Source organism: Macrosteles quadrilineatus, unplaced genomic scaffold, assembly GCF_028750875.1.
Source record: "Macrosteles quadrilineatus isolate MER2022 unplaced genomic scaffold, UCM_ALF_1.0 Scaffold_8__2_contigs__length_117827958, whole genome shotgun sequence".
Classification (NCBI taxonomy): Eukaryota; Metazoa; Arthropoda; class Insecta; order Hemiptera; family Cicadellidae; genus Macrosteles; species Macrosteles quadrilineatus.
The window spans coordinates 31,060,999-31,083,286 of record NW_026542601.1 but is presented as its reverse complement, the minus strand read 5'-3'; the positions used below and the strand labels follow the sequence as shown (position 1 = coordinate 31,083,286).

General features: G+C 33.4%; 1 protein-coding gene across 3 annotated transcripts; it reads right to left on the bottom strand.

Annotated features, from left to right (window-relative positions):
• Window positions 1-1,555: 1,555 nt before the first annotated feature.
• LOC129001676 (ATP-sensitive inward rectifier potassium channel 12-like) lies at window positions 1,556-22,265 on the bottom strand. Of its 3 annotated transcripts, none has more exons than XM_054429065.1 (7): window positions 22,038-22,265; window positions 13,110-13,239; window positions 10,351-10,562; window positions 9,227-9,335; window positions 7,832-8,071; window positions 6,675-6,793; window positions 1,556-5,588 (listed from the first exon to the last, which is right to left on the bottom strand). In XM_054429065.1, the coding sequence occupies exons 1-7, from the start codon at window positions 22,244-22,246 to the stop codon at window positions 5,327-5,329; spliced, it is 1,281 nt and encodes a 426-aa protein (XP_054285040.1). In that variant the 5' UTR covers window positions 22,247-22,265; the 3' UTR covers window positions 1,556-5,326. The 3 variants fall into 3 exon arrangements, with proteins under 3 accessions (XP_054285040.1, XP_054285042.1, XP_054285041.1); XM_054429067.1 differs by lacking the exon at window positions 22,038-22,265 and adding an exon at window positions 17,969-18,160; XM_054429066.1 differs by lacking the exon at window positions 22,038-22,265 and adding an exon at window positions 15,242-15,353.
• Between the last annotated feature and the right edge of the window lie 23 nt (window positions 22,266-22,288).

Below are 22,288 nucleotides of genomic sequence, written 5' to 3'. Positions count from 1 at the left end.
AGTTTTGTTCAGCATAAAGTTCACTTCAATACAAATCAACACAAATCAATCTTCAATTGGTCGCATAGCGACCGTGGAGCGAGTGGAGCAGTCGCTCCAGGGCCAAAGGCTCTGGGGGGGCGGAACTCTTTCAAGAAAATAAAACTTTTATTTTTTTAAATCTGATATATATACATATAAAATATCTGATATACAAGCTAATGGGAGAAAGTATGTGTCAGATTTATGATAACCGTTTATTTAAATGTAAATACGAAGGTTGTTCGGCTTTTCGCGTTGTCCGTAAATTAAGGTCTTCATTAAGCCCGACGCAGCCAAGCAACCAAGATCAAATCAACCAAGACCATAATGTCGTGTTTCATACTTCATCCACTACTATTCTAGCTATAGGAGTTCATAGAAGCCTGTACAATTTGCACAATGTGGCAGGCAGTGAGTGTGCATCAGTTTTCATTAAGACAGTGCTAGAATTTGAGGAAACTTTGCTAGCTGATCAGTGTTCTACAGACTTTTAAGGCTGTCAGTAGCCCTTGATTGTCTTGTAATTCAAACCCCCCTTTTAAGTCGATGATCTCTTTCGTTCAGTCACATCGCGATCTGCATGCAAAATTCCCCCAACTTTGGTAACAACTTTAAACGAGACTAATGAACAACAGCAGTCAACATACACCATGGAAAACATTGTGCAAAACCAAATCAGAACTCCCTCCAAACACTTGACTCCATTGACATCTGTCAATTGGCGAGGGACTTCAATAGTGGTCGATGACTAAGACCACAAAAGTTGAGAAAGTATTTTACACTTGCAGGAGAGTCAATTTTCTTGTACACAATTTCGGAATACTACAAACTAAATCCTCGAAACTAACTAACCAAAGGGGTGAGAAACAGCTAGAATAAAGGTCGATGAAGTGCAATTATTGCTAAATGAAAATTTTAAAGTAAGGAACGCGAAGTTGGTCTTGCTTAGATTTGAACTGGTTTGCTTGGCTTTAAGGGTAGCTCAATGGAGACTTTAATTTACGACACCCCCCCCCCCCCCATAACTAGCTGAATATAGTTTATTAGTATTGTTATTTTGGAAGATCATCAGGTATGATCAGTGACCAAGTTAGTAGGCTAAGGCATTTGCAAACTGCACTGTAGGTTTAGTGTTTAAATCCTGTTTCAGTCAGGTTTGGTGTGGAACTTAAGATTAGTTAACTGTCTGTAGTAGAGTTTGGGAAGAGCACCACTCAAAATAAACTAGCCACCTTGGGTAGAAGTTGACAGCATGGGTGGATTCTTTATGAATTGCACATCTAATCAGATACATGTTATCTATTTGTCTATTATTTCCAAAAATATTACGTCATTGCGGTCGCCTAGGATGACGTCACGCCAGAGGAGCATTACGGCCTGTTTATTTAGTGTTGCCTTGGCTGAAAGCATACGGTCATCCTATAAGCAAGTTTTCTCTGTACCTTACATTTCTGCATTTTATCATTGACTATTGGATACGGAAATTTTTATCTAAGTTGTCCAACTTATACACACAAGGATAAAATAAAAACAATTTTCACTTCATATAAAAATTTAATAGAGTCAACATGTGTCTCACACATTTGAAAATTCGGATTCAATCCGTAACAAGCGTAAAACAAACGTACAAAGCTCAAATAACCGGTAACAACTTGACATTTTAATGTCTTTTGTGCAAAGCGAGTCAATAGGACTAAATAGAGTCAGAAAGAAGGTGAGATTTTAAACTTTAACAGGTAATTAATTCACCTCATAATGTTTGGTTACTCTGTCATGAATAGAGTAAGAGGACTGAAGTTTAACTCAAAATAACTGTTCATTACACTTGTGGACCAGTAAAACCTTTTTATTACTAGTATGAAAATAAAAAATTAAATAATTCATAATGAAAGCAAGTTTTGTTGCTTATTATTATGTAATTTATCTTGGATTGTATGGTAAAGATCATTTATCTTTAATTTATAATACTTTTGACAATAATTTTAATTTTTTAATTTGTAAAAGCAAGGAATTTCTATTAGTTCCTTTTACCCCCATCCCCCATATAGTGTTTTTTTATCGGTTTTCGATACAGCACGCTCTATATTGCTATACAAAATTATAGGATTTTCTCTCTTGTCTTCGCCTCTGGGAATGTAAAACCATACCAAGGGAAATTTTAAAAATCTCACCTTCCCTACTATTTGACTCTGTCACTCTGTCCCTACTAAACATAACCCCTGTTTTGGTTGTTCAAATCACAAATTGACACTACGTCTTATTATAACTGTACAATTATATACAATCCTAGTCTAATGGAGGTTCAAAACCTATTTTAAGCCTAGTCTAAAGCTCGTTATCTACTTAAAGAAAGTATTTTGGGCAATGCATTACATGCAAATTTTTAACATTATTGAATTAGGTACAAATAAGTTTGAGGAAGAACAATCGATACAAATATTTTACATTGGCACAGATAGATTACATAGAGGAACAATGAACAAATTCTCATCAGGTATTTGGACGATTAGACTAAATAGAAGGTAAAAAAATAACAATTTGGTTTGAGTTCAATTAAAGTTTGATGGAAGAACATTTTGATTCAGAGAGATTGGAAGGTTGTTTAGTTCAGTTTAATTATTAATGTAGCTAACTTAAAAAAAAATATATTAACTTATAAGGCACACATTTATGGCACTTAACGAAATGGCTGCAATTTTTTAGTTGATTTTCTATTTTTTACAACATACTTCACAAGTAAAATTATAAATTTTAATTCTTAAATTCAATTTAAATCTGTAAAGTAGAAGAGTATTTTATTATTGGCAGTGTATTTTAAATAAATAAACGTTTTTGAATTACCTGTGAATGTTGTTAAGAGATAAATGTCGAGTTATCGCTTTAAAAGCATAACATATAATTACTACAAAATAAATTTGAACTTACATTTATTTGTTTATACATAACAATCAACATTAGTATGTAACTATTAACATTGCTAAAATAACAATAACTCATGCTTAAATTTATAATTCAGTCATTCCTGAATTTGTTCAACGAGAAGTGATAAATTTTTTTACAATAAATAGTAAATACATTCAGTTTTTAATTTTCTCACAGAATGTAACCTTATTAAATATACAAGGAAAAACATATTAAAAAGTGATTTGTGCTACACTAAATAAAAATAGTTCAATGTTGCAAGCATATCCAAAAAGGTTTTTACACAATGTGAATAAAAATAAATTCGACAAGGTATACAACAGGTATAAAGTATTCAATACAAAAATCTCTAAATAATTAACATATTTCTAGAAATTTCTCAAAAATAAAACATATTAAACTTATACACATTCAGTTTCTTTTACATTTTTGCTAAGAATAAAATGAGGTGAAAAGTGTGAGTTTTGCATTATTATCCCGATAAGATATATGATTTTTAATTTTTTGTGTAATTTGTAGTTGTCTTAGTAATAAACAGAATTGCCTATTTATGGGACATCAAAGACAACCATTTCCCGTTAAATGGATCTGTGCGTTATGAAGACTTAAATTTGTGTTTGTATCATTTGTGAATTTCCGCGTAAAATGTTTCTACAAAATATTTGCTACTTTTGCTCATTAATACCATAAAAATAATCAGCTAACTTAAGGCCCAAGGAAGTGATTTCGGTTTGGAACCTGGTACCTGACACTACTTTTATCAGTATAGTTCACCCTTGTACTGTACTGGCTCACCTCTTGCTTTGTTGGATACATTCCACCCTTAGGCATGCAGTGCCAGTGGCGGATCTAGAACAGTCACAAGGGGTGGGGCAAACTGGGGGGTTTTGGGGATACCTCCCTGAAAAATCTGTGTAAACTAAGTCTCCAAAATGTCAGTTTATACCATTTCTTTGTACAAAGTTAGTGTGACAAATTATTTTACGCAATGTGTATGTACTACTGTATTACATGCAGAAAAATATATAAATGTATGCCCGAGGGGGGCGGTTGCCCCCTTCTGGATCTGCCACTGTGCAGTGCCCCATGTGGACAGGCAAATGTAAGATAAAAGAGGTTGGCAACTCTTACAAAAAATAAAATTGTTGACCTAATTTCTATTTTTGAGGTTGTATTTTCTAATTAATGTTAAGGTACTGCATGTAAAACGTACTATGTTAAATTTTAATTGAAAACCATAAAATGAAGTACCAGTATCTATAAAAGATGTAGGCCTATTTATATTTTAAATACATATAATGAAAATGTTTTATCCTCATTCCTAAATATAATGTAAAAATCACACTTAATACCCTGATTACTTTTCTCAAAGTGACGACTATTTTAGTGGCAGCAGTCTAAACAATGTTCTTATATCATAAAATTGCAGGAGGTGTATTGAAAACCTAAGATATGTAATTCTATGAGTTTACGTTATTCAGACCTTTTTTGTATTTTTGTGAATAAAATTATTGGACCCTAAACGTAGATCAAAGCATAAAGAGTTGCTACTTTGAAAGCTGCTTCCTAATTTTAAAGTTTTTTTTTTTCTTATTGGTTCAAACTTTTATGGTCACAATTTAAATGTGATTAACTCAATTGGTACAGACATATTCCACTTCTTAATTCCAATACTATGAGTAATTATAACAGGCGAACCTGCCTGGGTAGCCGAGTGGTTATAGCGCTTGCCTTCAAATCTGAAGGTTGCTAGTTTGATTCCAAGCGAGATCTTTGCTGGACCCAGATGTCATTTGCAGCTGGCAATCTAACAAAAGCTCGACATTAGATAGTAGCAAGACCAGGGTTTGGACCGGTCCCTTTAAAACGTAAAAAAATGCTATTAATGGCGTTGATCGACACAACTTTTTAAAACCATTCTAGTAAGGTGGATATTTTAAAACTCACCCATGATTGATTGGTATGATTATATGGTAGATGAATACATTGTTTACTAATTACTGTTAACGAGTTTTTTTTGTTATAGTTGCTGTTTTTTGCTACTTATAAAATTTCTAAGATACACTCCCTCCCCATTACAATAACCGGGTTGCCTTAATTAGCCAACCATTTTGTCAATTCATTTTAGAAAAAAAAATTTCCAATAGGCGACCAATACACCTCCTGTGTGAGTGAAGTAATTTTTTTCAGGTCACATTTTAACTATATCAAACGTTACCCTCTGGAATCGTAGTCACAGAGACCTTCAGGATATGTCACACCAACCTTGAGGTCACGTAGCTACACCAACCCTCGGGTCAGGTTGTCACAATGTCTCACGGGATACAAAGTCAATGAGTGACCTTCGAGTCACGTAGTCACGGAGTGCCTGGGTCACGTAGTGTCAAGCGTAATCCTCCAGCACTGCAGCAGTCTGTTCCATGAACGTTTGCAGTTCCTGTGCGCTGCACAGGGGAGTGTCTACCTGGTACGTGTTATGGAACAAACTGTAGTCAACGATGTAGCTGAGTTTCTCCTTGCTGTAAGAGACAATCGGCTCAAACCGGTGGCCCCAGAGGATTTCGTGAGGAAGGTAAGAGGATCGAGCTTGCGTCGTCTGCCCTGTGGACTCCGTCGTGCCTTCCAGGATCACAACAATCTCGAACCTGGAAGTAAATTATGTTTTTAAAGGCGGAAAAAACTATTTGGAATATTGTGACAATTATGGATAGTACAGCTCGTGACATCTAAGCTGGGCACTTGGCCGATCCCTACTAGTGCCTATTTCAAAAACATTATGTCCCGTCATGCGGGTTGCATCAACTGTCCTCTCGACCCATATGAAGGCGCTCAAGTACAATGCAAGGGGAGTCAACCCCGTGAGGCTGCGGAAATGTTTGCGGTCCAGTCTTTTCCCTACCTCCACCCTTCTCCCACCTACACTGCCCGCGCTAGGCAAAGTGCCAGCTTAGGTGTCACGAGCTGTAATTTGTTATGCTTGTTTGTTTACACTAACATTATTTGCATGGATATCCTCAATTCAGCTGAAGTGGAAACATGATCACGTCAAGTATGGCCCGTATGAACAGCCAAACGAGCAAAAAGGGTTAAAATGATAAGAAACTCTATCCAGAATTTTGTAAGTCCTTTTTACACTTATATACATCCAGGTACTTTGTTGTTCCACTCAGAACAAACCAGGTTAATTCAAAGTTGAGACTTCCAGAGTTTTTGAATGCAGCACAAACAAACCTTACGTGATCTAGTAATCGGCTTTAAAAAAGGTCACAAACCATGGTAAGACAAATTTTTAGAAGATAATGAGTCTATTGTGTTTAAAGAAGAGGTATCTAGCTAGAAATATTTCAGTTCAGTCTATCTTAAAAAGAAAGCTAATTGTACTTAGTTGTATGGTATGGTCTTTTTTCTGTGGCTGTATCCATCACCACTATATTTCTATTTATTACTTGGTACAGCACATATACAATGTATTTACAATACAAAACTGCATACACCTTTTAAAAAAGGCTTGTCCGCAGCGTTTCTTATAATACTAATTGTCTTTTCCATCTTTATCTTGATCTTATGAGTCAGTGTACAACTGTTACACTGTAATTGTTGGGGTTGTTGTGTGTGTTTAACTGTATAAAAATTGATTCCCTGCTTCTTAAACAGTAACAAATTTGGCTTGAGAGTTAAGAATATTTTTGTTTATAACATATTGATAGTAAAATCAATTAAAGTTGGCACACCTGTCATGTATGATGTCGGCTGCACTCAGGTGATAAAGAGGACTTGAGGCATCTATCTTGTGGACAACAACCTTCGGCCATATAAGGAAGATGTTGGAATTGTAGTCATCCACTTGGACCTAGAAGAATAATATGCTGAACATAAATTTAAAGTTTAACAAATAAAGATGAAACTATGCATAAATTTCAACATTAATTGTTTAGTCGAAGGATGAATGCTTAGTAAGTAGGGAATAGAAGTACTATTTGTGAAGAGTCTTTGTTGTTTTAAAGATGGAGGGCTATATTTTCTCTAAAAGTCTGCCCAAACAACTTGGTTCATCATCAACTATTGACTATAGTCAGTAGTTCAACCCAGAAGTTAGAAGCATAAGTGTCCATCAATATGGGCTAAGGGGGGGAGCTCGACCCCCTCCCTCCTATGAGACCCCACATTAACCACATGTTTTAATTTTGCAGTAAAATCAAAAAATTGATGTAGCAAATGTAGGTACAAAATGCGTAAAATGAACTATTTTGTAACGAAATTTTAAATATTTTCTGGGGAAGGAACCCCAGACAACCTCCCCCCCACTATTCAGGGGGTTATTACATACCCCCCCAGACGCACATGGTTAGCCTTTGATTTTTGTTTAACCCTATACTTAACAGTTTGATCAAAATACTATGGTTATACTTTTACTCCTACCCAAAATGTTTTCATTTTTATATCAATTAAGTAAGTTTGTTCATACAGATTTGAGACGTTCACAAGAAAAAGTTTGACATCAACGATGTCCCATTCCAATTATATAATTTTATAGCTAATCTAGGATTTACCCGTGATCTCAGTCAAATGATTGGATAGATAAATCTATCACTGTAAAAAAACTGTGATATTACAACTAAGAACAATATTTTTGTTATTAATAGCTAGGCAAAAATTTGGATTGTACATTTGCTTAATCTTTCTTTGTGACATAATAAATCTTTCTTATAATCTTTCTTTTCTCTTAATAAATTAACATTTAGCTAGGTTTACCAAAAATAAACACTTTTTTACAACTATTAGATTTTCTTTCTATGCATCAGTTTTTTAAGCCATTACCCCTACAGATTTTTGGAAATACCTATAGTTCCAGAGTTTAAAATGTGTCTAGTATAAACCCATAACTCACGTCCAGTTCACACAGGAAAGGGGACAAATATTCTCCCTCTTTGGTCGCCCTGGGTCGGATGATCTGTGCTCGGACACTTGCTGCTATCAAGTGCGACCTTTCACGCATGTCACCCACTCGGAACATCAGACACAACTGGCCGTCACGCTGACAGACGACCGCATTGCGCGAGAACAACAGTGTCTGTGTGCGCTGCTTGGGACGGGCCATCTTGGCAAAGATAATTCCCACCATGAATGCCTGAGAAAATTAATAATTCAGTGAAGACACAAGAATAATCGGGACTCAATGAGTCGGGAAAGAATGATTTCTTGATGAGTAACTTTAATAAACTGTGAATAATATACCGTGAACTTGTCAACAAGAACAAATCCATACAAGAGAACAATAGTCACAATACAAGAAACAATTGAAATACCAAACAAAGTTTTCTTCAGATTAAATTTGAGTATAAAAAGCCAAATATACTCGGTAAAACTGTTCAATCATATCAAACTCACTCAATGTTTTAAAACAAAGTCTATATACTGTAATTATTGGTTAAAAAAATCTCTTTTATTCCCTCACAGAGTTTTTAGAGGAGAATAAAATTGTATTTTAGTTTGTAACCTTATGTTTTGTGCACATGTTTTAAGACCTTTAACTCTTTAGATTCCTGAGTGTTACTAACACAATATGTAAAATGTCAACGGCAAATAAAGATTTATATTCTTTAATTCTAAATCTGTTAAAAGTTTTATGTAAAACTAGCTGCTGTAGCATTTCTTCACAACAGAAAGAAAAATAAGTTTCATAATCATTTACATAAATTTAGAATGTTTTTTTGTAGAAAACACTGTTTACAAGAAATGTTGATTATATCAATCTGTTATGTACATCTGGAGTATTTCCATAATCTTTGAGTCAAATCTTTTAAAATCATCAGAAATTATGAATTTTATTCGTTTTAAAATAACGCCTGCAATACTTAGCTATTGCTCGAATTCGAGCAACAGGTACACTAGTTTCTTTGAATCAGCTGCCTGAAATTGTGAATGAGCATTTGACAGTTCTATGTCAAAGCATTCTGCCATGAAGACCGATCAATAGGCCTATTTACTTTTGTATAGCTCACCTCAAAACTTTGGACATCCACAGGGTGAAGCCCAATGAGAACTCAAGAAAATGAATAGGCCCTAGATATATAAACCATCTTTGTGGTTAATATTGGCTATATTGGTTTAGTATTTTAGTCGTGACAGCCGCCCAGACAGACAGACGCCACCTCAATTATATAATAGTACAGATATATAAACCACATCAAAATGTTATTTTTTCTTCCAATTATTATTAACAAATGAACCTTAAATGGATAACAATAGTAGTTGTTCAACATGGTTATGTTGGCAGCCCTACCTGTATCATCATTCCCCATATACTCTGCATACACATGGTGAGCACTGCCTCTGGACATTCCTCTGTTGTTGCTCGTCCTCCATAGCCGATGGTGTGTTGTGTCTCCAGGCTGGCGAACAAAACAAAAGTTAATTACAATCTATGACTTTTTGTTGAATAATTAAGAGTATACTTTACTTCCATCTTCGGTAACCAAACAAGATTATTCAACGAGGTTGTCAGACATTTTTCTCCTTGAACTTGTCCGTCCACATTGGCCTCAGAGCTACGTGGAATGAGTTCAGCAAAGGAAGGGGTGAATTGGTAAAGTACCACCTACAAGAAGATAAAGTGCAAACCAGGGTTTTCACCCGTTCCAATTCTGTTGGGATAGTTCCCATTTCTGCCCCTTGTGCCGGGTGCCCGAGTTCCGTGTGCCCGTGTTTCATGTTGATGCGGGGGGAAGGAGGCGTTTTGTCCCGAATTTTCCCTAACCAAAAGGTGGCAACCCTGATACAACTTACTGTCTTGGTTTCACACTCTGTAAGCGGTACTTACGTATTAAACGGAGGCCACATTTTGTCAGCGCGCTGCGGCGGTTATGTTAGGTTGGGTTATCGTAAATATTATGTGTGTAGGACTTTCCTCGCTTCGTTATGAATCGATACCAGACGAGTTATACTTTCTATTATGATAACCCAACCTAACATAACCGCCGCAGTGCGCTGACAAAATGTGGCCTCCGTTTAATACGTAAGTACCCTGTAAGCTGAGTAACTAACTCAATATTTTCGTTGAGTTTGATATCAACAATTAACTTTAAAACTGTCTTTGAATTTATCATCCAGCTATCAGTCAAATTCTATTACCTACACCTAAAATCCTCCTGCTCTTTAAGAATTTCTCTCCAAACTCTTTAAGAAACATTTATCCTTACCCAACTATCAGCATTGATAAAAAGTTCAAGATGGCTTAACAAAAATCTATTGTCTTAATTTTATATTCTAACCGCTTGTGATTTATTATTAATGAAGAAAAGTTAATATTCATATTTTTTTCATTCACAGTGAATTTTCAAGCTTAATTCACACAGTAGCCTATAATTGATTATTTCATTGACGAAGTTTTCAAATAAAAGATCTTACCTGAACAAGAAGCAAGAAGTGAATCCATTGATGTTATCCACACACGGAGTCCAGCCGGAATCAGGTTTCAGATTTTCTGGCTCCAAGTCACCGTGGGTGTAGGCTATCAGCCACCAGAGACAGGCAAAGCTGAACCAGGACATGAGGAAGGAGAGAGCAAACACCAGAATAGTCCATCGCCACTTGATGTCCACCAAGGTTGTGAACAGGTCCTGCAAAATAAAAGTTTGAGGTTATGTTATCGAGGTCACCATGAGAATTAGGCTTTTAGCTTACAAACTGAGACAAACCTGAACTATAATATGAAGAAGAAGAGAGAAAATACTGTAATACTGGAAATAGTCCAAAAATATCTCTAAGGTTGTGAACAGGACACAAAATGTCAAAATGTTTGAGATTTAGGTTTTTATATGTCACCATTTGTAGGCAATCAGCCACAAGACACAGGCTAAACTGAACCAGGACATGAGGAATGAGAGAGCAAACACCATGAATAGTCCATCGCCACTTGATGTCCACCAAGGTTGTGAACAGGTCCTGCAAGCAACACGTTTGAGATTATGTTGTCAGTCATCATGGTTACACAAGTGAATAGTGAATGTGAATGCACATGCAATCAGCTTCCATTCCACTTGACACAGGAAAAACTGAACGATGGCATGGCATGGCATGGACTGATCAATAAAAGAGCAAAACCTGGAATTGAACGTTTGCCACTTTCTACCAGTGTTGTGTTGTGGACTGGTTCGGCAAGTCACATTTTAAAAGCAAGGCTGCCATTGTAGATCCAACCAAATTTGAGGTTTTTAACACTTATACCGAAACCTGGTCTGACAGACCCACAGGAATTTTCACAAACACATGTTGGTAACACTGTTTACTTGGGGGATTCCATTTCCCCAATACCTTCCTTTCCTCCCCTACCTGTTGATATATTGTTTGGTCATTTTTCATGGGTGCCGTGACCTTGACAGGCTGTCTGTTCATAACATGCACGGCTCACAAGCCCAGCATTAGTGTATTTTTTTTAAGCAGGGTCTCACAGGCCCAGGGTTTCAGTTTGTGTGTTTCTAAGCGGGGCCCATTATTTTCAAATGGGTCTCACAGACCAGGAGTTTCGGATAGCTTCAGCCTGGGTAAGGTTTTGGTATTAGTGTTAAATCAAATAGCTGTTGTATCCTTTGCTTCCTTTTTGTTATGGATTTATAATCTAAATGATATTTCAGTATGTTTCCCTACATCAATTTGTTGCAGTTCTCTTAACTTCCTCGGACTATGAATAATAATATTTTTATAAATTGTATTTCTAGATAGGCCTAATTTACATTATACTTTTATGCTGAAGGATTTTCTGGTGATATTAATTGAACATGACTCGTGATCCCCAAAGGATATCGTTCTATAACAACTCAAGTTCTGTATATTTGTTGAATACTCTTTATAAATTCTTTAAAACTCCTGTATCCTGTTCATTTCTCGAGCATCAAAATATTGAATATCCCTAAATTTATCGGGATTTTAAAAATATACAATACAAAAAACATACAAGTTAATTTTACACGAGGAAAACTTGTTTTTAACAAGAATTTATTGAGTGGATTTTTAAAGTGGGACATATTTATGAAAACAAGAATTAACATTAAATAATAGCATCAATTATATAAGAGGAACCAAGTATTACAAAACACATTTTGTATGCAAGAAAAGGTGTGCTTGCAATTAGAAATGCAAAGTGCAATGTGTTGAGGAGTATGTGATTTACATAAGCCTACATTTGCTCACTGGTGTTCAAGGTGGCTTGATGAATGGTCAGGAATGCAGGAATAGAAATGCATACAAGACAAAAAAAAAAAGAAATAAAGAAAGACAAAAAAAAAGACAAAAAGAAACAACAGATCTGCTGTCCTTGGCTTTTCAGACAATCAACAAAAAGTTGTTTCCCTGTAAAGTTTTGTTTCTTTGTAAGATAGTTGGTAATTTTTGTCAGCAAGACTTGTAAATTTTGGAATGTTGCTCAGCCAAAGGAAAGAGGTGTTATGAAGAAGTCAGAACACAGGAAATTGATAATCGTACACCAAGAGGTTAATCAGATCTGACCAAATGAGAGATATTTCCCATTGAAAAAATATTGTTTCAAAGCCACTTTCAACAGCCATCAGGGCAAATCATATGGCAGTGAAATCTACCTGAAAAAGCCTGCATATGAAAACCTAATTAAAGGTCCAATTCCTATGCTGCTACTGATACGAATTAACCACGTGGCTGTAAAAATTGACTGCTTCTATGCAAAGTAAATGCAACCCATTCCTATGGAGCGTCTACAGCCGCGCGACTGGAGCAACTACAGACGAGGGGCTAGAGTCGTTACGGCTCGACTGCTCCATGAGCAGTGTCTAGTCGCTTCAGTTTTTCGGCTGGAGCAAATAGTTTGAGGCGTGTACCTTCATGGATGATTCAAAGTTGATTGAACTGGTTCGTCACCACCCATCCATTTTCAACACCAAGCCCCCAAATACTTGAAGAAGATGTCTCTGAAACTACTCTGACTACAGTCGTATCAGTTGCCACATAGGAATTGGACCTTTAGGCGGCTGAAACTTTGCCAATACGTTCAATATACGTGTGTGAGTGCTGTATTTTACCCTATATGTCTTTATCTTAAGGCATTGATGATGTAATTCAATGAATGGTTGTTGCTAAAGTGTTTAAACAGCTTGTTTGCTAGAATGTTTCCACAAATGTAATTTTCTTATTCTTACCTGCAAGTATTTTCTCCGTCTCTTGGAGACATGTGTCTGGATAACGTTGTACTCTCCGTTCTTAAACACGGCTCTTCTTCGTAGTTTTCTGTAGGCATTCCCTGTGCCAGGTCCCCCTCTGTATCTGGTTCTGAAACACAATATTTAAATTTATAATAAATAAACTTATAAGTTACGATCTGAACATTTACATTCAACTTCAGTCATTATTTAAATTAATTGTATAGTGTTGCTACCTCATAGATACACTGAATTCAGTATTTTATTTTTATAATCCTTTAGGATCAACTTAAGAAGACAAATTTAAGATAATGTTTCTAGCTAGAAAATTTTGAGTTTGTTTGTTTACAATGTAATTTTCACTATTTCACCAACTTCTTTGCTATGTTAACCAAATAAAATGATCTATTTAATCACTTTTGATAGTCCTCTGGTACAAAAAAATAAATCTCACAGGATAAAATTTACCCTAGAAAAAGATAAAAACATTTAAAGATCATTGACTCACTCAAACTCAACCAGACATGAAATTAATATCAAAACATTCTCCAGATTTTTTTAATAGGATATGAGAAGTCTTACTTGACATATCCAATTAATTAATCCAGGACAAATCACATACTGAGTTGGTAGTTTTTATATCTCAATTTGTACAACAGGTGTCGTATGACAGTATTCATCGCTCATCTTTCTGGGAACAGCATGAATCGCCACTTCCTACACTCGCCCATTTCCTAGATTCAGTATTTTGTGCGTCCCTGTTTCCTCTGCTTGTTCAGTTCAACTGCAAGTATAAGTGATTGCAGAAGTCAAAAATAGATAATAATAGCCCTACTGTTTTAGTGTATTAAATATTGTTGGACTATAGTACCTAGTATGTTTTCTGTGACTATGTTCAGTGCTTAAATTTATTATAAACATAACTTGTAATCAACAGCAAAAAATTCCCCAAAAAATAATGCTTTTCATGTTCGTTTATATTTTATAAAATCACATGTGGAAATAGAATGTTCTATTAAAAATGTAAATAATCTATGTTAAGGTTATTTTTATTATGTTGTGTAGTGTATCGTTATTTTATTATAGTTTTAATTACATTGTAGTTATAATTACAAAACAGAGCACTCGTCTTTATCTAAAGCAACACTTCAATCAACGGTCAATAATAAAGAGATTGTCAAGCTAGTAAGATGACTAAAGAGTAAAGATAATGTACATTAGCAAAATTTTTGTTGTATCCCACTCATAAATTTAATTTTTAATCCTGCATAGAAGGTGTAGGTATAGATAAACAATAAGTGGTTCTTCACTAGTCATATCTTATCAGCTGATTTGATTTTAATTTGACTTTAATCCAATGTTCAAGTGACAAATTGACAAGTCAAAAGGACTGTTTGAAGTGGATTGGGTTGGGGATTTATTAAAAAGATAAGGTTACAGTTTGGGTTTTGGTTTCAATCAAAATAAAATTTAAAAAATGGTATTGAAAATGACAAAAACATGGTAAAAATAAAGAACTGTCAGTGTTATTTTGTATTGTCTCTGGAGCTAGTATTTAATGGAGTTGGCATTTCTATCTACCTTTTCATATAGAATATGGTGTGTGGATGACCAGTTAAACTATTATAGTATTATTTATTAGACTATGTAATAAACAACTTTGCAATAAAATAATAACCATGTCTCAAAGTTTTTCATAAATGAGCATATTTTGTGTGATTGTGTTTTACATTGAAACTTGGTAGTTAATTTTATTTTACACATTTGAGAATGAAGAAAACCATTTGCCTTTCATTTTCTTTTAATGCAATTAAATTAAAGTGTCTGCGCTAAATTGTATTTAACACTTGCTTTGAAAATAGAGACAATTTAGTGTGTATTTATAGTTTATTAAATGGAGCATATTTTAAATTTAAAAACAAAGATAAACTTTGAGAACTGTCAAATTGTATTTTAGCTCATGTAGATGATAAGCCTACACTACATAAAACAAAGTTTTTTTACGTTAATTACACAAAATTAAAAAGTCATATTTAAAAAAGCACAACTAGTTAAAAAACTTGGCACAAATATCTAGGTTGTGATTACCATACAGAATAAATAAAATATAAATTGTAATTCTAATTATTCACCTAGCAGGAGAGCTTGAAGTAACAATGGTTTTATTTTGCGAATTCACAAGTTTTCTATCTGCAGAATCCATCTTACCAACACAACTCAAACAAACCACAAGCACTACCATTAAACTCAACACCTGTTATTAGTACGAGTACCAACATTTCAGCACTAGCCACTAACAGTGGCAGGATTGCCAACCTGATAACATAACCTCAACCTAGCACTTCATGGCCCAGCTTCCAATCAGCTAACCTAACCCTAACCTTACAGGCAGTTTAACAGCTGACTAATTGTTAGTTAGTTATTTGTGTCAGTTTCCTTGAATTCATAGTAAGATGCGAAACTGTTAACTTTCTTTCAAATTTAAACAAACTTGCAGTTCATTTTGAAATGTAGTAAAACTAATATATTATTTAGGTTTTGTTATTGATAGGTTGTGTTTGGGTTGACTGTTAATTTGTTATTTTATTTGTTAATTAATATACTTGTAATTCTTTTAAGCTGTAAGTTGTTCTGTGAAACAAAACCTATTTTGATGGTAGCAGTTTAAACAATGTAGAAATACATTTTTTTATTAATTGATTGATTGACGAAATAGAATTATTTTTACTACATTTCAGTATTCATGCAAAATGATCACTTTTATAATTTGCCGAGGTATGGTTTTTAAATATTACTATTCCTACATTATTATGACTAATGATAAAACTGCCTTTGCTGCACTGAACTGCACTCGCCTACGGCTCGTGCGTAAACATTTCTTAGTGCCACTTCGCACTTCGCCCACTAGTTACACAGATAACTATTACAGTACTGTGCAGGAATTAAGTTTTGTTTCTAAAATGAATAATATGTGTGTAACTATTTCATACAGCATATCTAAAGAAAACCATTGTCAACTTTCGCCTCTTCCCGTTGCGAAGCGGGTATAGCACAGTTCGTATGATTGATATCACATCGGCACTATGAACAGCTGATTTCTTGGTATATTGTTATCAGCTGTCATTGTATTCTTATAATTCTGAGTCATCTGTTTATTCACTCATGACCTACTTTGCTTATCGGTAGGTTTGTTTATTTAGAGGTAATATTTACATATTAGGAAAACAATATCTCATTTTGGGTTGCATTGTGACTTACTTCTATTATGTTTGCTTGAAACACAGCTCTCAAACATTTGATTATTATGATAAATCTGTTACTACCTCGTTAAATAACGTAGACCAGTTTTACTTATTTTAAATAATAATTAGGAGATAATAATTATAAAGATATTCCCATTGTAAAAGCAATAATCTTAATTTAAATGAGTTTCGGCTCCATTTATTCTTTTGTAACAATACAAACATCGATTAAATAAAATGTTCAATCTTTTAATTTTACATTTGTATTAGAAGCAGAAATTAGTGCGAGTTTTCAATATAAAATTATATAAAAGTAAAGATCCAATGTGAATAACTACTATACCGTACCATGTAAAACTTAAACCTTTGTGATTGGGGGGATATTATTCAGATACCAACTTTAACTACTGACAAAGGCCATCTTCTTTAAATATTCGGACATTTTCGTCTATGTAATGTATTATTTTAATATTCAAATAAATGGCAATATAATCGTAAATAAATAAAAGAATTTATATTGAAACAATCTATGCAAACTAGATCCCTTAATGTGGTTAATGAGGATGATCTTCTAACGAACTGAGAATGCAAATTGCATTAATTATGACTTGTTGGCTGCTCAACTGACTTGTTAACTTCTCTTTGTATTAGTTTGGCTGTAAATTGCTTCGTAAGGTAACTTATCTTGTAAATTGATTTCCCTAGTGGATTACTTGTAAGAGTGAACATTGCGTTATATTTTGTATCTTAACTCTTCAATCAAAACAAAAACATTTATTGATTTGGTAATGTTCAATTTTTACTTTAGAAGGTTGGAATTAACTCCAAACTGTAATAAAAAATAAAATAAAAAATAAGTAAACAAAACTCCCGCTACAGCAATCCTGCAGACTAAACAAATTTACATTTGCCTGATTGGATTTTCACTCAAACGTTTCCATGTTCAAATTCCAATTTATTCAATATTTAAATAACGATTACTTAGTAAATAGCTTATTGTGAGATATATAAATTTTTACTAATTTTATCAGAAAATATAAATGAACAAGCAAAATTTATCAGTTCAGCTATTCCCTTGAAGAATATCGTGGGAACTTTAAATGTACTTTTTTTATTTTCTCCGAAACCATTATTTGTACAACACTATTAATACACATGGTTTGGTAATAGCCTAAATTACAAAATGTCATTTTGAGTGTGGAAAATGGGAACACCTAATGTATCCCATAAAACCCTGTTCCAACGGTCGAATAAACGTAGATTTACACATTTGTAGCAAATTTAATCAAAATTGGATAATTTTTACTCTAGTTACCGTGCTAATGGACTAATGGGAGCAATTACAGTTCAGTTTAAACAACCAACAATTTATATGGTTATTATATTAAGAAACTTGTAAACTATTATGTAATGGATTTATATTTCTTATTTGCAATCAAATTCTAGATGTATGATTTTCCATGTAAATAGGTAATATTTATTTACATTATAGTGCAAAATTACAGAAGTTCCATTTCAGCTACAATAAGTATGATAAGGAAATCATATCCCTGAAAAATAGGTATTTTTCTGTTATATAAAATAATTGAATCTCTAAAATAATAAAATAAAATTTACCTGCTTCTCGAACGTGACCTAGACCTAGACCGCCTCTCTTTCCCATTTTTCTTGTTCTTGACTTCCACTGTTAAACTAACTGACTCACTCTTTTGTGTCATAACAATAGGAACAAAACTGCACTAAACAGCTGTTACTAACAAACTATTAAACAAACAGCTGATACTAAACCAAGCTAAAACAGCTGATCTGTTGAACATTGGACTTGGAATGCGAAAGGTTATCGGTTTTGTGTAGGTTGCACTTTGTCAGTGTGCGTGTGTGTGTTGTTGATAATACAGCAATAAATTCACTTATTGGCAAAGTAAAACAGCTGTTTGTAGGTAGCAGAGTTGGCAGAATGAGTGAATAAGAAGTGGTATTTGAATTGATGTAGGTTATGGCGTTGCCTATAGATAATTATTAATTCCGACTTTTAAATATTTCGTTTACTGATCGTGACTGAAAATGACCGTAATCACCCCACAAATAACTTAAACGTAAAGTTAATGTAAAATCAATAACATCACAATAATAAACTTCAAAACAGAGCAGCTTTGGATTGTTTGAAAGCAAAAGTTATATTGAAGTAAACCTAGTCACACAGACACATACAATACACTGTGAAAGTTGTCTAACAATTTTTATCAGCAGAACACTAAGAAGTAACTAGAAATTGCAGAATTTTGTTATAATGATGATAAGTCACCTTGCGGTATCCATGATGAACATACATATTGAACTCTAAAAGACTCTTGCTTTACTATTACTATTACCATTGCATTGTATGGTTTAATGAAGACAATTTGTCTTATATATTTTTTTAATTCTAATTCAACGTTGTAAGGTGTGAGGGCGATATTAAATTAACAAGAATTTGCAAAAATTCAAGATTAAATCATTAGAATACGTTTTATAAATAGTATATAAAAATATAAGTTTAAATAAAAAATACTTAGCCTATACAAATATTAGAATATGAAGACCCAATATTTTAATCAGTATATTAAAATAAAAACTGGTCTGTGACAATTATTAAGGTTATAATATACAAACATTTTATTAAAAACCAATTCATTACGTTTTAGTTCCAATAATTTATGCAGGACTGCTAACAGTCGCTATCATTGGTTTGATTGGCAAAACAAGTTTCTTCAATCACTGTTTTGCCGATAATTGTGTTCTATCCATTACAAAGTGGCAAGGAAATTGATAAGATAATTACTTGTAACTATCCTTACAATAAACTGAGCAATTACTACCCTAATTGATCAATTACAGAAAGGTAATTACATCTATTCTTTTCCTTTCCATACGATATGAATGAAAATAAAGCCAATTCATGCTAAATTGAAAATTACAATTGCAGATAAGCGAATTTCTAGTTGTTAAGTAGAGTCAACATAAAACATATTGCTGTAATTTGAAACAAAATCTTTAATCATGGCAGAAATGGGCCTACACGTTTATAACATTAGTATACTACGAGAAGAAATATTTTTATAGTTTTCAAAGCACACAGCAAATAAAGACACTGTCTGTCTAACGACTTTTTGGCTGCACCCATAAACAAGTATTCTAAAGCAATTGATTTATGCTTCAATTTTTCCTTGGGAGATAATGTACTTTATTTTAAGCCTTTTTAAAATGGTGTAAAATTATTTATTTGTTATTTTGTACTTTTCTATTTTCCTATTATTATTTGACTGAGGTGAATATTTTCAGTTATTATGTTTCTAGCTTTGCTTTGTTTGTGTATTTATCTTGTTATTTTATAGTCAACTTTACACCTGAAGAAGGGATCATATTCCAGATCCCGAATCCAAAACGTTAAGAAATATGAGTTTCCGATTTAGCAATGGCAACTATTCTTTGATCAACATAAATGTAACTTTGCCAAAAATAAACTTTAGCCAAAGAATAGAAAAACAGCATTTTCACAGACATGTCAATGCCTTCAGCTCTGTACGTGATAGAAACAATGCTTTGATGCTGTGCGAATTGCTGCAGCATAGCTGAAGGCAGATGAGATAATTTTCACCGAAAGTTGTTTCTGTTCTGATAACATGTCGATACTTTATTTGTCAGAGATTACTTAACGAACAAAATATTTAATAGTTTTAATTAACGGTGACACATAAATGTTTTCCACAATTTATTCATTGATCGTTTTCTATACATAGTTGATACGGTTTGATTAAATTCGCGCGATTTTCAGATACTTCGTTAACAGTTAGTTAGTTCTGTCAATCATCACGTAGATTTAGATTTAAATTATTTCTATCTCCTGTTATTGGATTACTATCCACAGTCACATTTTCTAAGATATTTTGGCAAGTTTGTCGTTGAGCTATTAAATAATTATGTAACATAACAAAACATCTACGTTAGATATTAACAAGACCAGGGATTGAAACATTACTTTTAAGCAACTTAAAAAATTACAATTGCGTAAAAAGTAATCGTCGTATTGAAACTGTATGAATATTTGCTGTCGATCTTTGTTGTGGTGATTTTACAAGTATACATTATTGTTATTATGTATCTAATTTAAATATTAATACGATAAGAAATGGATAAGCTGTGTCCATAGTGTCAAAGATTAACGATTTTATTTGTTTGACTGAAAGGGAGTTTTTAAAAATATTGTTAACATAGTAAATGATTGGTTGAAATTATTGTACGAAACAAAAACAAGTTATTCATTAAAACAATACTTATCTTCAACATTTAAGTGAAATGATGTTATTGCATTATTCTTATTTAATCGCCTATTGATCAGAGATAAAGATGCATTAAATCATGCGAATAAACATGTTTATATTGTTGCTCCTCTTTTGTTTATAATAGTCTCGTTTGAATTTAATCAAACTTACTGTTATCTACTTCAAGATGGTATTTTTCATAATTAGGGCGTAAAGTGACTCTTTTCGACCGGTGCTCAAGTTTAACCACCGATTAAAGAGCCAAACAAGAGTAAGTAAAGAGTAGTACATTCGCAACGATTGCAATGAAAACAGCTGATTTTGCTGCAGTACGGCGAGAAATACATAAAACAGGTGTTCTATTCTGCGTTTTAGCGCCTGACCAAAAAATTCAGGCAAAACAGCTACAGACCCCTTGTATCTGAATTGCGTTCTAGCGCCTTATAATTCTTGAAACGCTTGAAATATTGTTTTGCGAATTTTATTTTCGTGTAGGATTCCAAGAAAATAGCTTTAATTTCAAAATTATGCTTAAGTCAATTTGAATGCTTGTTTATAACAACCAATATAATATTGTAATTATGGTTCGAGTTTAAAAATAAATATGTTTTAATACTTTACGAATATTAAACTTGCCTTTAAAATATGTTCATACTATTGCCATTTACTTGAAATATAAGCTACTAGAATTAACATTAAACACATAACTTAAAAATTGTTAAATCACTGTTAAACTGTCTGATTTTTATACTTTTAATACTTCAATACTTTTCAATGAAATGGTGACCATAATTGCCTATGTATGTATAGAATTTTTTTACAATATGACTCAATAAGTTGAGTTTCTCTTCTAATTATTCAATATATGTTTGTATTTGTATTCTGTTACTTGAAGGTAAATTAAGGAACGTATTCAATATTTTAAACATCGTAATGTAACTTTTTTGACTTAAAAATTGTCACCCTATCCAATAATTATCTTTTGGCGTTAGCTTAAAAAATGTATAAGTAAATTATTCGACCATTGATGCTTTTACTGAGTAATATTAAAAATGTCTCAAGGTCTTGCAATAAACTATTGTATCCGTGCTAAGTAGTCTGTTTGCTTATAAAGCTCATGCATTTTTCAATCATTCGATTTCTTTAAAATCCCAGTACAGTAGTATAAATGTTTACCAAAAATATGAAGTTATTATTTATTATTTGAAGTTACTATGCATTGTTTTTGTTCTGACAAAATTTTTTTAAATTAGATCAGGAATCCAAAATTTGATATTAAATCCTATTTACACATTATTAGTTAATTATTAGTTTCCCGGTAACTGAGTACAACTGAGTGCCAAACTCGAAAACATTTTAACATAAATATTCTACATTTCACAAACCTGTAGTCATGTTTGAGATGGCTGATGGTCGATCCACACGTCGCCACTCGAACTAACGGTGGTTCCACTGTCATCGCTTCTTCTTCTTGTTCACTGTGAGAATCCTCGATTTCCTCAGGTTCCTCGAAGTAACGAAAGTCGTCTTCCTCTATGGTTGCGGTCGGCGCCGCTTCCACAGGCTCAACTGTCACTTGGCTGGCCTGACTCATTGTTTAATTGTTGTCGTCACGGTATCGCATGTAACATAACCT